General features: G+C 42.1%; 1 protein-coding gene across 3 annotated transcripts in view; it reads left to right on the top strand.

Annotated features, from left to right (window-relative positions):
• LOC143817973 (coiled-coil domain-containing protein 63-like) overlaps window positions 1-14249 on the top strand; it is a 48136-nt gene that overhangs the window by 13681 nt on the left and 20206 nt on the right. For all 3 annotated transcript variants that reach the window (XM_077299434.1, XM_077299433.1, XM_077299432.1), the window contains 4 exons: window positions 843-1066; window positions 1371-1445; window positions 4374-4563; window positions 7235-7429. In XM_077299434.1, the coding sequence (XP_077155549.1) occupies window positions 843-1066; window positions 1371-1445; window positions 4374-4563; window positions 7235-7429 (684 nt within the window). The remainder of the gene's footprint in view (window positions 1-842; window positions 1067-1370; window positions 1446-4373; window positions 4564-7234; window positions 7430-14249) is intronic.

Here is a 14249-nt window from a genome sequence, read left to right as displayed (position 1 = left end):
ACTCCTAGTATCTCCAGTATTAGATCATATAGACATGGTGGACAACAGTGTGGGCAGCCTCGTCTAACCTCAGTACTCCTAGTATCTTCAGTATTAGATTAGACAGACATGGTGCAGAGCAGTGTGAGCAGCCTCGTCTTACCTCAGTACTTCTAGTATTTCAAATATTAGATCAGACAGGGTTGACAGCATTGTGAGCAGCCTCATCTTACCTCAGTACTCCTGTTGTCTTCATTATTAGATTAGAATATCCACTAGGAGAACATCTTGCTACACATGAGTGGAGTTGATGTACTGTAATTTCCTAGAGCACATGCTAAGTTTCTTATAACAAAACAGCGTCCATTTTAATTCTATAGCTTCATCTCTGTAGACAAAATGAGTGTGATTTGCTAATTAAAAGTATTTAGGAATATATTTATAATGAAATCTTCTTTGGTTATTTACATTTTTATATTCCAAAAGAACAACCTCTAAAAAGTTGTCTCAAAACCAATAATTATCATCTGCCCACAGGGTCATGAGAACAGCAGGGCATTGCTGCTTCAGTCAAGTGCAGTACTTGGCTATCTCTGTCAGTCTCATAAAGCAACGGAATAGGTGATAATTTGTACCGTAATTTTGGGACAACTGATGCTGCTGTTACTTTGATAGTACCAGCCGAACAAAGAGTACATAAAATATTAGCTGTTGTGCCCCTCTGATAGATCATGTAACTCGACTCTACAAGCATAGATCCCATACAGGCTTGAAAAAATATTGAGAAAAATACTGAAAATGACCAATAGGCCAATACAAGGATAGGTCTTGGTTCATTAATATATAGTACATCTTTTTTGTAGAAAAAAGACTTGAAGAAATGAAAAAGCACAACCAGGGAATCATTGACAACTACAACTCCATCTGTGAGAGGTTAAGACATATATATGGTCAACAGGATGTAGACCTCGACAAGATGGCAAAACAATATATGTTGAACAACATGAAAATTTACTCACTTTTTACATATGTCAACAAAGTTAATAATGAGGTGGAAGAGATTATACAAGACATCAAATCTTCTGAGGTGAGAGTTGTCTGACCAGTGTCGCCTATTTCAGGAACACTATGTGGGTTTTTCACTTTGTTTTTATGTATGAATGTGATCAATGAGTGGAACAGGCTACCACGAGAGATGGTGAGTTCTCCTTCAATGGAAGTCTTCAAACAGAGGCTGGACAGACATCTGTCTGAGATGCTTTAGTGAATCCTGCGTTGAGCAGGGGTTGGACACGATGACCCTGGAGGTCCCTTCCAACTCTAATATTTTAGGACTCTTCCGCCATTGTGTGAATATCTACTCGTTTTTCTTCTTTTTATTGTTAAACTAGGATGAAATTTTACATTTGGAATCTTGCAACAAAAACCTATTGAATGAGCAACTCGTCAGGCAGAAGGAATTAGAGGTAAGAGATTGTTTTTATGGAGGACTATTGGGGTCTCATCCCTCCCACGAAACTGCTTGACTGCTCAGTGTAGGTACGGAATGGTATGGATATGCCGATATTTCAATATATGATTGTATCATGCTTTGTTTTTTCAGAAGGAACACGTTCAATTTCTACTAATACAAATTGAATCTGGCACCTTTTTCTGGGCTAAGAGACTATGTCAGAAGTTTTTTTTCTATTGAATCTGAGAGCCTCAAGATGTGGGGTCTGAGACCCTGATTTGAGCGATGTGTCAGCGGTGTACTGTAGTTTCAATACAATCAGCATTTTATCAGGAGATTATCATTAGAAGACTAGTTGTCATGTGCAGGCCAGTCAGGCTAATCTGTGTAAACCCGCCACCACCACTGATTGGCAGCTTGCTGACAATGTACAGTATACATAGGGATCTGCCAATCACTACTCTGACCACTGCTACGTCTACAGCAGATAAAACATGGATGCTATGAAAACAGCACCAAGCAGTCTAGTAAGTGATACTTCACTGGAATTAGTCTCTATGTCTCTACATCATGCTGCTCTCGGATTATATATTGTTCTAGAGCAGCATGTGGGTACGTAAAGTATTCAGACCCCTTTACATTTTTCACTTTTTGTTTCATTGCAGCCATTTTGATAAATTCCAAAAAGTAATTTTTTTTCCTCATTAATGTACACTCTGCACCCCATCTTGACTGAAAAAACAGAAATGTAGAAATTTTTGCAAATTTACTAAAAAAGAAAAACTGAAATATCACATAGTCATAAGTATTCAGACCCTTTGCTCAGACACTCATATTTAAGTCACATGCTGTCCATTTCCTGGTGATCCTCCTTGAGATGTTCTACTCCTTCATTGGAGTCCAGCTGTGTTTAATTAAACTGATAGGACTTGATTTGGAAAGGCGCACACCTGTCTACATAAGACCTCACAGCTCACAGTGCATGTCAGACCAAATGAGAATCATGAGGCCAAAGGAACTGGCCAAGGAGCTCAGAGACAGAATTGTAGCAAGGTACAGATCTGGCTAAGGTTACAACAGAATTTCTGCAGTACTCAAGGTTCCTAAGAGCACAGTGGCCTCCATAATCCTTAAATGGAAGAAGTTTGGGACCACCAGAAGTCTTCCTAGACCTGGCCGTCCAGCCAATCTGAGCATTCATAGGAGAAGACCTTGGTGAGAGAGGTAAAGAAGAACCCCAAGATCACTGTTGCAGAGCTCCAGAGATACAGTAGGGAGATGGGAGAAAGTTCCAGAAAGTCAACTATCACTGCAGCCCTCCACCAGTAAGGCCTTTATGGCAGAATGGCCTGATGGAAACCTCTCCTTAGTGCAAGACATATTAAAGCCTGCATAGAGTTTGCTAAAAATACACCTGAAGGACTCCCAAACTATGAGAAATAAGATGCTCTGGTCTGATGAGATGAAGATTGACCTTTTTGGTGATAATTCTAAGCGATATGGGTGGAGAAAACCAGGCACTGCTCATCACCTGCCCAATACAATCCCAACAGTGAAACTTGGTGGTGGCAGCATCATGCTATGGGGGTGTTTTTCAGCTGCAGGGACAGGATGACTGGTTGTCATTGAAGGAAACATGAATGCGGCCAAGTACAGAGATATCCTGGATGAAAACCTCTTCCAGAGTGTTCTGGACCTCAGACTTGGTTGAAGGTTCACCTTCCAACAAGACAATGACCCTAAGCACACAGCTTAAATAACAAAGGAGTGGCTCAGAACAACTCTGTGACCATTCTTGACTGGCCCAGCCAGAGCCATGACCTAAACCCAATTGAGCATCTCTGGAGAGACCTGAAAATGGCTGTCCACCAACATTCACCATCCAACCTGACGGAACTGGAGAGGATCTGCAAGGAAGAATGGCAGAAGATCCCCAAATCCAGGTGTGAAAAACTTGTTGCATCATTCCCAAGAAGACTCATGGCTGTACTAGCTCAAAAGGGTGATTCTACTCGATACTGAGCAAAGGGTCTGAATGCTTATGACCATGTGATATTTCAGTTTTTGTTTTTTATTAAATTTGCAAAAATTACTACATTTCTGTTTTTTTCAGTCAAGATGGGGTACAGAGTATACATTAATGAGTAAAAAATGAACTTTTTTGAATTTACCAAATGGCTGCAATGAGACAAAAAGTGAAAAATTTAAAAGGGGTCTGAATATTTCCGTACCCACTGTATGTGGTATCTGTTACCAGATTTTGTATGACTAGTTTGCCACATGGTCAGTTATACTAATGTATACAACAAACACATAACCATTAAATCACTCATCACATTCAAGTTTAAAGTCTTTACTGATTTGTTGAGAACAAAATACCTTATCACTGATCAATGGACATAAAATCATCGAGTAACGGATTGCTGGATTCCAAATCACCCAAAAATCCATGTATTAAAATGAAATCACAATGTTGTAATAATCATGGGTGCTTGGTTTGAACAGTCACTTTGTGCTGACAGATGCTTCCTTTGTATGTTCCCTTTTTTGCATGATGATAATGATATTTTCATTTAGAAATATTATTATTATAGATGTACATGTATTAATTAGCATCTAAATCCTCTTCATTATCGATTTATATCTGATGCCTTTACCTTTTTGTATTATTATTATTTATTATTATTATTATATTATTATTATTATTATTATATTTGTATACATGGAAGTAAAAATATATCAATTCAAGATAAAAGAAATTCTCAACAGTCTTAACAAACCACCATCCTGCTTTCATTCTTGGGAGTGGTTCAGACAATGACAATATGTAAAAAACTCTTCATGCTGTTCTAAAATCCAGGGATTTGTGACTTATGTTAGGAAGTTCATTTTTATTGATAAACCGACTCATATCTCTTCTCCTTATGTGAAATTCTTGCAGGAAAAATTGCAGAACATTTCTGAAACAACAGATAAATATAACTTTAAATGCAGGGAAATGAGTAGAGAACTTTTACTAATAACATCGGCCGCTGAGGATTTGGTGAAGAATCTGGGTTTTGACACATCATCAATGAAGAAGAAGCTCGGGTTTGAGAATTCCACATGTCAGGAGAAATTACAGTATTTCAGTGAGTATTGTGTAATATACGATTGACACATCCCTTACTGAAGAAAGTGAGACGTTATGAAGGGTTTGCTGAATCACTTGTCCCATATTATAGCAGAATCAGATGCAAACAGGAGACCCCTGTGCAAGAACAATATATGGGCCCTTCGCAGTCCAACAGCTCATCATATTCACAATTCCACCAGCCTTGGAGGTAGAAGTGGGCCCACCTTACCTCTTGGGCCCCTGAAAAGCTGCTTCCTCAGTAATGCATCGGCTTTCTGCTGCATCATTAGAAGTGAAAGAAAATCTGTCAGCAGGTCATTGCTATGTAATCTGAAGCCAGCAGGAGATAGAGGCTGAAGCCAAGAGTTCAGGGATGTTTCACTTGTCAAATGCGTGCTGTAGTTTACTAACTGTGAAACATTTATCAATACAAGATTAATATTGCTGGACTACATTAGTCTGACCACACCCCCTTCCCCTGTGATAAGCAGCGCACTGTCTATAGAGAGAGACTGGTGTGGGCGGGATTCGCTTCCTCAGCTCTGCTTCATGCTAAATCTAAAAGCTCTGATTGTATCAGAACTGCTGCACCTAGTAATCTCAGTGATACATCGTTGGATTCAGCTCCTCTTTGCCTACATTACGCTGCTCTCAGATGAGGTAGCAAAAACTTACTGACAGATTCCCTTTAATTAATATTGTTTATGTTCGCATGGATTTGCAGAAACCATGTGGCCATTAAAAGTAATCAAGCCATTACTAACTGTTTCATAGTGATGCCATTGCTACATTTAGGAAACAATTTGTCAGACGCACTCGGATGCCTGCTACACATGTACCAAGCACTATGTGCCACCTCAACCTGAGGACGGGTTTACACGAGAAAGCTCAGACAATTTTTTTCTAACTTGCCATCTGTGTGCAATGCGTTTCTACAGCAGCAGCTATTAAACATTTACAGGACCATGTACAGTTTCCTAAAATAAAGAATTGCCATGTATCCATAAAAAAATGGATGGTATGCTGTGTCTCCATATGGGATCTATTTCTTTCTGCACACCCATAGACTTGAAAGAGTGAATCTGAAAGAAATTAATACATGCTACAATTTTTTTCCATAGGCAAATTCAGTCTGTGAAAACAATCGCTCATCTGTACTGCCCCATTGAATAACCTTAGTCCGAAAATAAGCTCATGTGAACCTATCCTAAAACTGTAACTTGTTCACAAATGTCCGTGTTTCTGGCACATTAAATGGTTAAAATGCATGGACTCCTGCGGCGCCCCCACACCGCCGCAGGGCCGAGGGGTACCCGGAGCCGGGCCTCTGGGTCTCAGTCCTGGGGTTGTCACGGTGGCTAGACCCGGTCCGTGGCCCTGTCTGTCAGTGGGGGACGTCCGGTGCAATAAGTCGTGTTGTAACGGTGCAGTTGTGGGGTGCAGGTCGCGGTAAATAACGAGGACACCAGGTTGCAGTCTCTTTACCTCTTTACTGAAGATGTGGGAGACCTCAGTCCAGAGCGCTGTTAACTGGGTTTTCAGAGACCGGCCGGTCCAATGACACATCAGGAGCTCTCTTTACAGGTGGGAATCAGTATCTACCTTCTAGCGCTGGGTGTTGTAGTCCTTCCCTGCTGAGCTCCCGGGATAGTCCTCACAACTGTTTCTTTCTGTCTCTACTGTTCTTTCTCCGTCCTCCAGGTGATATGGTAGGACGCACCCGTATGACGGGGTAGGCCTGGAGTTCTTCCGGGACTCTAGAGTCGCCCCTCTCCCACAGCTGCCTCCGTTGTCTGCTTAGGTGTTAAGTGAGACAGCCAACCTGTAGTTAGCTGCCCTGCCGTGGTTTGCAATGTACGTAAAGTCTCTTACTTGCTCGGCGTTCCGGCCACCGACTGTTTGCGCCTCAGAAGGATGTTGCCTCGGTCTAACAGCAAGACCCCTTCTGGTATTTCTCCTTTTCTGTATTCCCGTTGTTTACTGGTTAGTTCTGCTCTGAGGAGTCTGCCAGGATCCCATCCCTGACAGGTCCTCTCACTAGCTCTTCCCAGCTACTTCTCCCTGTCTTCCTGTCCAACCCCCAGTTTTACCATAGTGTGAGGAGTGGCCTACTAGATAGGACCACCCCCCCTGGTGGCCGGAGTGTGAAGTGTGGTGTGAGTGTACCTGATCAGAGAAACTCCCTAGTGCAATCAGACGCACCATAGCTCCCCGTAGTGGCGGAGCCACAGCACTGCAACAACCAGGACTCTGGGGTGCTGCACTCCCATTCACATGTTCACTATTTGGTCAGTATTTTACCTCAGTATTTGTAACTTAAAACCAGGAGTGGAACAATCAGAGGAAAAGTATAATAGAAACATATGCACCACTTCTGCATTTATCACCCACTCCTGGTTTTGTCTTACAAATACTGAGGTAAAAAACTCACCAAATACTGAGCGTGTGAACATGGCTTAAAGGTCACCAAGCTGCAGTTTGTGTCCAGTAATGGGACTCACCGCTTTACTCCAGTTTTTTCAGTACCACATACTCTGCCGTGATGGCAGCTCTGTCTCTCTGTCTGGTGCCAGGGAACAAGTTCTCAGTCACTGTCTCTGTCAGCGCATGATGGATGTTGCATTTATGACATCCGATTTTGATTTTAAAAAAAATGTGACTTAAATTTATCTTTCTGTTTTTCTTAGAAATTTTGGAAACGGAAATGGACAAACTGATACAGATCCTCAGTTATTGTGCATTAGGTGATGCGGCTCAAGGGAGTCTTTCATCTGCCACTATTAGCGCCACTCTGGTCGCATCTAATGTGTCTTGTATTGTGGGTCTCAAAAAGATTTCTTTACCATCCATGCCAAAAACGATCAAACCCACCGATGACACTGGTAAGTTTTATATATTTCATTATAACCAATGCATGGATTTTACTAATATTCATAGGCTGAATGATAAAGAATACATTTTATAAGTCTGTGAAACAATGCAAGAGAATAATTGAAAGCAATTCAAAATATTCAAATATTGAAGACACTCCCAAGGAGAGGATACACATATCAGGAATGGCCCAAGCAGGGATTTAAAATTCAGATTATTCACTCAGTCCAAATTGTTCTTCTGTGAGGAGCCCCATCGATCAGCTGAGCATTCAATTCCCACGCAGCGCTGCCACAAAACAAATTACAAGGGTATTTAGCATTAAAAGAATCCCAGAAAATATTGTTTAAAAAATAATTCATATTCAATGGCTAATTGCCTGTTGTTTCCGCGTCACCGCTCTGGTGGTTTTCATCTGTCTTTTACTTTTTTTTTTAATTGATGTCGTGCCAGTATCTGGCCTCTGTGGTGTTTCCATGCACGTGGCTCTGGGACGCCCTAAATGAGGCAGAGAAAGCATCTACATGGCCTAATTATGACATACTGTGAAGTATTTATGTCATACATTATATATTGTTTTGTAGAGGTAGATAGATTGGCTTAGTGTGATTTCATTACTGTATCTTGGATAGAGATGAGCGACCGTGCTCGGATAAGGTGTTATATGAGCAAGTTCGGGTGCTAATCGAGTGTCTTCAGCGTGCTCAAAAAATATGTTCGAGTCCCGGCGGCTGCATGTCTCGCGGCTGTATGACACCCGCAACACATACAGGGATCACCTAATAAACAGGCAACTCCTTCATGTGTTGCCGCTGTCAAATAACCACGAGACATGCAGCCGCGGAGACTCAAACATATTTTTCGAGCACTCTGAAGACTCTCGATTAGCACTCGAACATGCTCATATAACACCTTATCCGAGCACGGTCGCTCATCACTAGTCCCTTAGCTGGGAAAACCCAAATCATAGCAAAGAATTGTTTCTTAGTTAGGGTTCGTTCAGGTGTCTGTCTGTGATTTTCATGGATAGAACTCATTTCTAGTTTAGTCTATGGGGCTGTCCACATGCCCGATTTTTTTTTTTGCCAGCCCAGTGGACGAGCAAAATCGCGGAGACATGTTTGATATTGGTCCGAGTTTCAGATCAAAATCAGCAATGGAAGTCTGGTGCCATCCACAGACTGCTAGGTAAAAGAAGTTAGAAAAACATTTTTTTCTATAATAACAATAATAATAATTTTATTTCTATAGCGCCAACATATTCCGCAGCACTTTACATTTTAGAGGGGACTTGTACAGACAATAAAAGACATTACAGAATAACAATAATCACATAAACAACAGGTACCAAGAGGAATGAGGGCCCTGCCCGCAGTTTACAATCTGTGAGGAAATAGGGGAGACACGAGAGGTGGATGGGAACAATTGCTTTCATTGTTCTGACCAGCCATAATGTGATTTCTCATCTGAGAAGAACTTATGAATCTCGGACGAAAACAAAATGGACATCTGAATGCGCCCTTCTAAGATTAAAGGCCCTTCTTGAACTAGTCCATCTTCCTAAATAGTAGCAAGCATTTGGCAGAATAGTGACATGATATCAACCCGCAGAGGAATATCTCTATGATGTATCTGATGCTGAACCAGTTATTAGGACAATATTTTAATTTCATCACTTGATGTCAGCACGGCTGCAGATGTCCTGGGCACTCAGACTAATTAAATACGATTAAAAGGCTGTTTACACTCAACAATTACAAGCTAATAGCAAAATGATCACTTTAAGGGTCCCTTTCCACTTGCGAGGAAAACGGACGCGTGCAATCCGATAAAAAATCGGATTGCACTCGGACCAATGTTAGTTAATAGGTGTCTTTTGATTTGCGATTTTTTTCTCAGCCGAAATCGGACTGAGAAAAATCTGGATCGGCTGAGAAAAAAATCGCAGCATGCTGCGTATTGCTGCGATTCTCGGACGAGACTCGCCAATGCAAGTCAATGGGTGCGAGAAAAAAATCGCACAGCACTCGCACCATGCGAGTTCTGTCCGATTTTTACGCACCGGTGTCCTTTGAAAAGCCGGTAATTCAGCGCGGTGTACAGTAAAATCACACTGACAGGTTAGAATAGAGTAGATATATACACATAGAATGTGTCTATATACATATATATATGTCAGTGAGACACCTATATATGTATATTTATATTTAATGCAGCACTAGATAGCATTAAAGCCGCTAATTCAATTGCCGGCTTCTCATTTCTCCTGCACAAACCCGACAGGATATGAGACATGGTTTTCATACAGTAAACCATCTCATATCCCCTTTTTTTTGCATATTCCACATTACTAATGTTAGTAGTGTGTATGTGCAAAATTTCAGCGCTGTAGCTGCTGAAATAAAGGGTTAAATGGCGGAAAAAATTGGCGTGGGCTCCCGCGCAATTTTCTCCGCCAGAGCGGTAAAGCCAGTGACTGAGGGCAGATATTAATAGCCAGGAGAGGGTCCATGGTTATTGGCCCCCCCATGGCTAAAAACATCTGCCCCCAGCCACCCCAGAAAAGGCACATCTGGAAGATGCGCCTATTCTGGCACTTGGCCACTCTCTTCCCACTCCCTGTAGCGGTGGGATATGGGGTAATGAAGGGTTAATGCCACCTTGCTATTGGAAGGTGACATTAAGCCAGATTAATAATGGAGAGGCGTCAATTATGACACCTATCCATTATTAATCCAATTGTAGGAAAGGGTTAAAAAACACACACACACATGATTTAAAAGTAGTTTAATGAAATAAACACAGCGGTTGTTGTAATAATTTATTGCTCTCTCAATCCATCAGCAACACCCTCGCTTGGCAACATAATAACCGCACAAGATACATACCTTCTGATGTCCGATCATGTCCCACGAGGTAATCCATCTGAAGGGGTTAACTAATATTACAGGCACGAGCTGCGATAAACCACTCACTGGTGCCTGTAATCCCCCGGGGGCTGAAAGGAAAGCAGGATCTGTACTTACATTGAGTCGCGGTGAGGCGCCCTCTGGTGGATGTTCTCATAAACTGCAGCCTGGGAACTTTTTCCCACGCTCCAGGTCATATGAGGACATCCACCAGGGGGCGCATCACCGCGACTGAGGGAAATGTAGGTCAATGACCTACATTTCATTCATTCGCAGGGGAATTACAAGCACGGAGCACAGCTGCATTTGCAGGGCTCCTGCCTGTAATATTAGTTAACCCCTTCAGATGGATTACATCGTGGGACGTGATCTGACATCTGAGGGTATGTATCTTGTGCGTTTATTATGTTGCCAAGCGAGGGTGTTCCTGATGGATTGAGAGAGCAATAAATTATTACAACAACCGCTGTCTTTATTTCATTAAACTACTTTGTAATCATGTGTGTGTGTGTTTTTTAACCCTTTCCTACAATTGGATTAATAATGGATAGGTGTCATAATTGACGCCTCTCCATTATTAATCTGGCTTAATGTCACCTTCCAATAGCAAGGTGGCATTAACCCTTCATTACCCCATATCCCACCGCTACAGGGAGTGGGAAGAGAGTGGCCAAGTGCCAGAATAGGCGCATCTTCCAGATGTGCCTTTTCTGGGGTGGCTGGGGGCAGATGTTTTTAGCCATGGGGGGGCCAATAACCATGGACCCTCTCCTGGCTATTAATATCTGCCCTCAGTCACTGGCTTTACCGCTCTGGCGGAGAAAATTGCGCGGGAGCCCACGCCAATTTTTTCCGCGAGTTAACCCTTAAATTTAATAGCTACAGCGCTGAAATTTTGCACATACACACTACTAACATTAGTAGTGTGGAATATGCAAAAAAAAGGGGGATATGAGATGGTTTACTGTATGTAAACCATGTCTCATATCCTGTCGGGTTTGGGAAGGAGAAATGAGAAGCCGGCAATTGAATTAGCGGCTTTTATGCTATCTTGCGCTGCATTAAATATAAATATACATATATAGGTGTCTCACTGACATATATATATGTATATATACCTATTCTATGTGTATATATCTAGTCTATTCTAACCTGTCAGTGTGATTTTACTGTACACTGCGCTGAATTGCCGGCTTTTCAAAGGACACCGGTGCGTACAAATCGGACAGTAATACGGATGTCATACGGATGATGCGATTATAAAAAACGGATGATGCGATTAAAAATCGCATTGTACTCGCATGACACTCGCATGAAAATCGCATACGTTCCATCCGTTTTTTCGGTCCAGATTACGGACCGTTTTTTATCTCGCAAGTGGAAAGGGACCCTAAGACCATGTTCAGTATTCAATCAGTATTTTACCTCAGTATTGGCAAGCCAAAATCAGGAGTGGGGATTGCTTGTTGTGGTTGCTGTACCCACAATGCGAATCAATACACTTGTATTAGCCTGCAATGTAGTAGCGGCACATAGCAATCTTTGGCTGTATGACCCGTGTCACTGCCAAAGTCGCCATGTAGCCCCACTCTTAAAATAAACCTGTCAGCACAATTTTGTAATTTAAAGTAAAGTCATGGCTATAATGGTGCTGTAATACAGATTAAATTGATACCTTTGCTGAAGGCCCCTCCACCTGCCTCCAGCAGATAAATGGTGAATATGGTAATGGAAATAGCAAGTAACTATAAAACAAATAGTATTACACAATCCACAAATACTTATACAATATATGGCTTTGTAATTAACCTGGATGTTAGGATGACTCTTCCCCTGTAAATCGCAACAAACACACTAAATGATACTGATTAAACTATAAATGGCTGCAGCAATGGAAACAACAAAGTTTAATGTTGGAGCCTGGTTGCCGCGGGTGATGGCGCTTTTGCAGAATCCGTTGGTGCATATAATGCATAGGAACAAAATTCCCTCCACAGCTGGTCTTATTATATCTCCAAATGTTGAACAAGTCCCAGAACTGTCCTTTTATAGATAGCTCTTAAATACAGTTGTGTGAAAAAGTGTTTGCTGTTGTGAATTTGCTTTTTGCTCCCTCTAGTGGTTACTAGTTTTTTGACTCTGGTTTTTCTGTCATTCCTTTTATCCGCACCTGGGTCGTTAGTTAGGGGTGTTGCTATATAAGCTCCCTGGACCTTCAGTTCTATGCCTGGCATCGTAGTTATCAGAGCTAGTCTGCTGTGCTCTTGTCTACTGATCCTGGTTCCAGTTATATCAGCTAAGTCTGCCTTTGCTTTTTGCTATTTGTTTTGGTTTTGTATTTTTGTCCAGCTTGTTCCAAATCTATATCCTGACCTTTGCTGGAAGCTCTAGGGGGCTGGTGTTCTCCCCCCGGACCGTTAGACGGTTCGGGGGTTCTTGAATTTCCAGTGTGGATTTTGATAGGGTTTTTGTTGACCATATAAGTTACCTTTCTTTATTCTGCTATCAGTAAGCGGGCCTCTCTGTGCTAAACCTGGTTCATTTCTGTGTTTGTCATTTCCTCTTACCTAACCGTCATTATTTGTGGGGGGCTTCTATCCAGCTTTGGGGTCCCCTTCTCTGGAGGCAAGAAAGGTCTTTGTTTTCCTCTACTAGGGGTAGCTAGATTCTCCGGCTGGCGCGTGTCATCTAGAATCAACGTAGGAATGATCCCCGGCTACTTCTAGTGTTGGCGTTAGGAGTAGATATATGGTCAACCCAGTTACCACTGCCCTATGAGCTGGATTTTTGTATTCTGCAGACTTCCACGTTCCTCTGAGACCCTCGCCATTGGGGTCATAACAGTTTGCCAGGCCAGTATTAAATGTTTAATGCATTGCAGAAGAGGGATTATAAGAAAGAAGATTCTGAGTTTTTTTTTTTTTCTTCTTCCCCTTTACCTCAGAGTGGCTATGCTTGCTGCAGACATGAATGTCCAGACCTTGATTACAAGTGTGGACCAGCTGGCTACTCGTGTGCAGGGCATACAAGACTATGTTATCAGAAATCCTAGGTCAGAACCTAAAATACCGATTCCTGAACTGTTTTCCGGAGACAGGTTTAAGTTTAGGAATTTCGTGAATAATTGTAAATTGTTTTTGTCCCTGAGACCCTGTTCATCTGGAGATTCTGCTCAGCAAGTAAAGATTGTTATTTCGTTCTTACGGGGCGACCCTCAGGATTGGGCTTTTTCGCTGGCGCCAGGAGATCCGGCATTGGCTGATCTGGATGCGTTTTTTCTGGCGCTCGGTTTACTTTATGAGGAACCCAATCTTGAGATTCAGGCAGAAAAGGCCTTGCTGGTTATGTCTCAGGGGCAGGACGAGGCTGAAGTGTATTGCCAAAAATTTCGGAAATGGTCCGTGCTGACACATTGGAACGAGTGTGCACTGGCCGCTAATTTTAGAAATGGCCTTTCTGAAGCCATTAAGAATGTTATGGTGGGTTTTCCCATTCCCACAGGTCTGAATGATACTATGGCACTGGCTATTCAAATTGACCGGCGGTTGCGGGAGCGCAAAACCGCAAATTCCCTCGTGGTGTTGTCTGAACAGACACCTAATTCGGTGCAATGTGATAGAAAAACCGCAAATTCCCTCATGGTGTTGTCTGAACAGACACCTGATTTAATGCAATGTGATAGAATCCTGATTAGAAATGAGCGGAAAATTCATAGACGCCGGAATGGCTTGTGCTACTACTGTGGTGATTCTACACATGTTATCTCAGCATGCTCTAAACGTATAGCTAAGGTTGTTAGTCCTGTCACCGTTGGTAATTTGCAACCTAAATTTATTCTGTCTGTAACTTTGATTTGCTCACTGTCATCTTATCCTGTCATGGCGTTTGTAGATTCAGGTGCTGCCCTTAGTCTCATGGATCT

Source organism: Ranitomeya variabilis, chromosome 3, assembly GCF_051348905.1.
Source record: "Ranitomeya variabilis isolate aRanVar5 chromosome 3, aRanVar5.hap1, whole genome shotgun sequence".
NCBI classification, from domain to species: Eukaryota; Metazoa; Chordata; class Amphibia; order Anura; family Dendrobatidae; genus Ranitomeya; species Ranitomeya variabilis.
The sequence above is the reverse complement of the archived record's forward strand: the minus strand, read 5'-3'. Positions and strand labels throughout refer to the sequence as shown.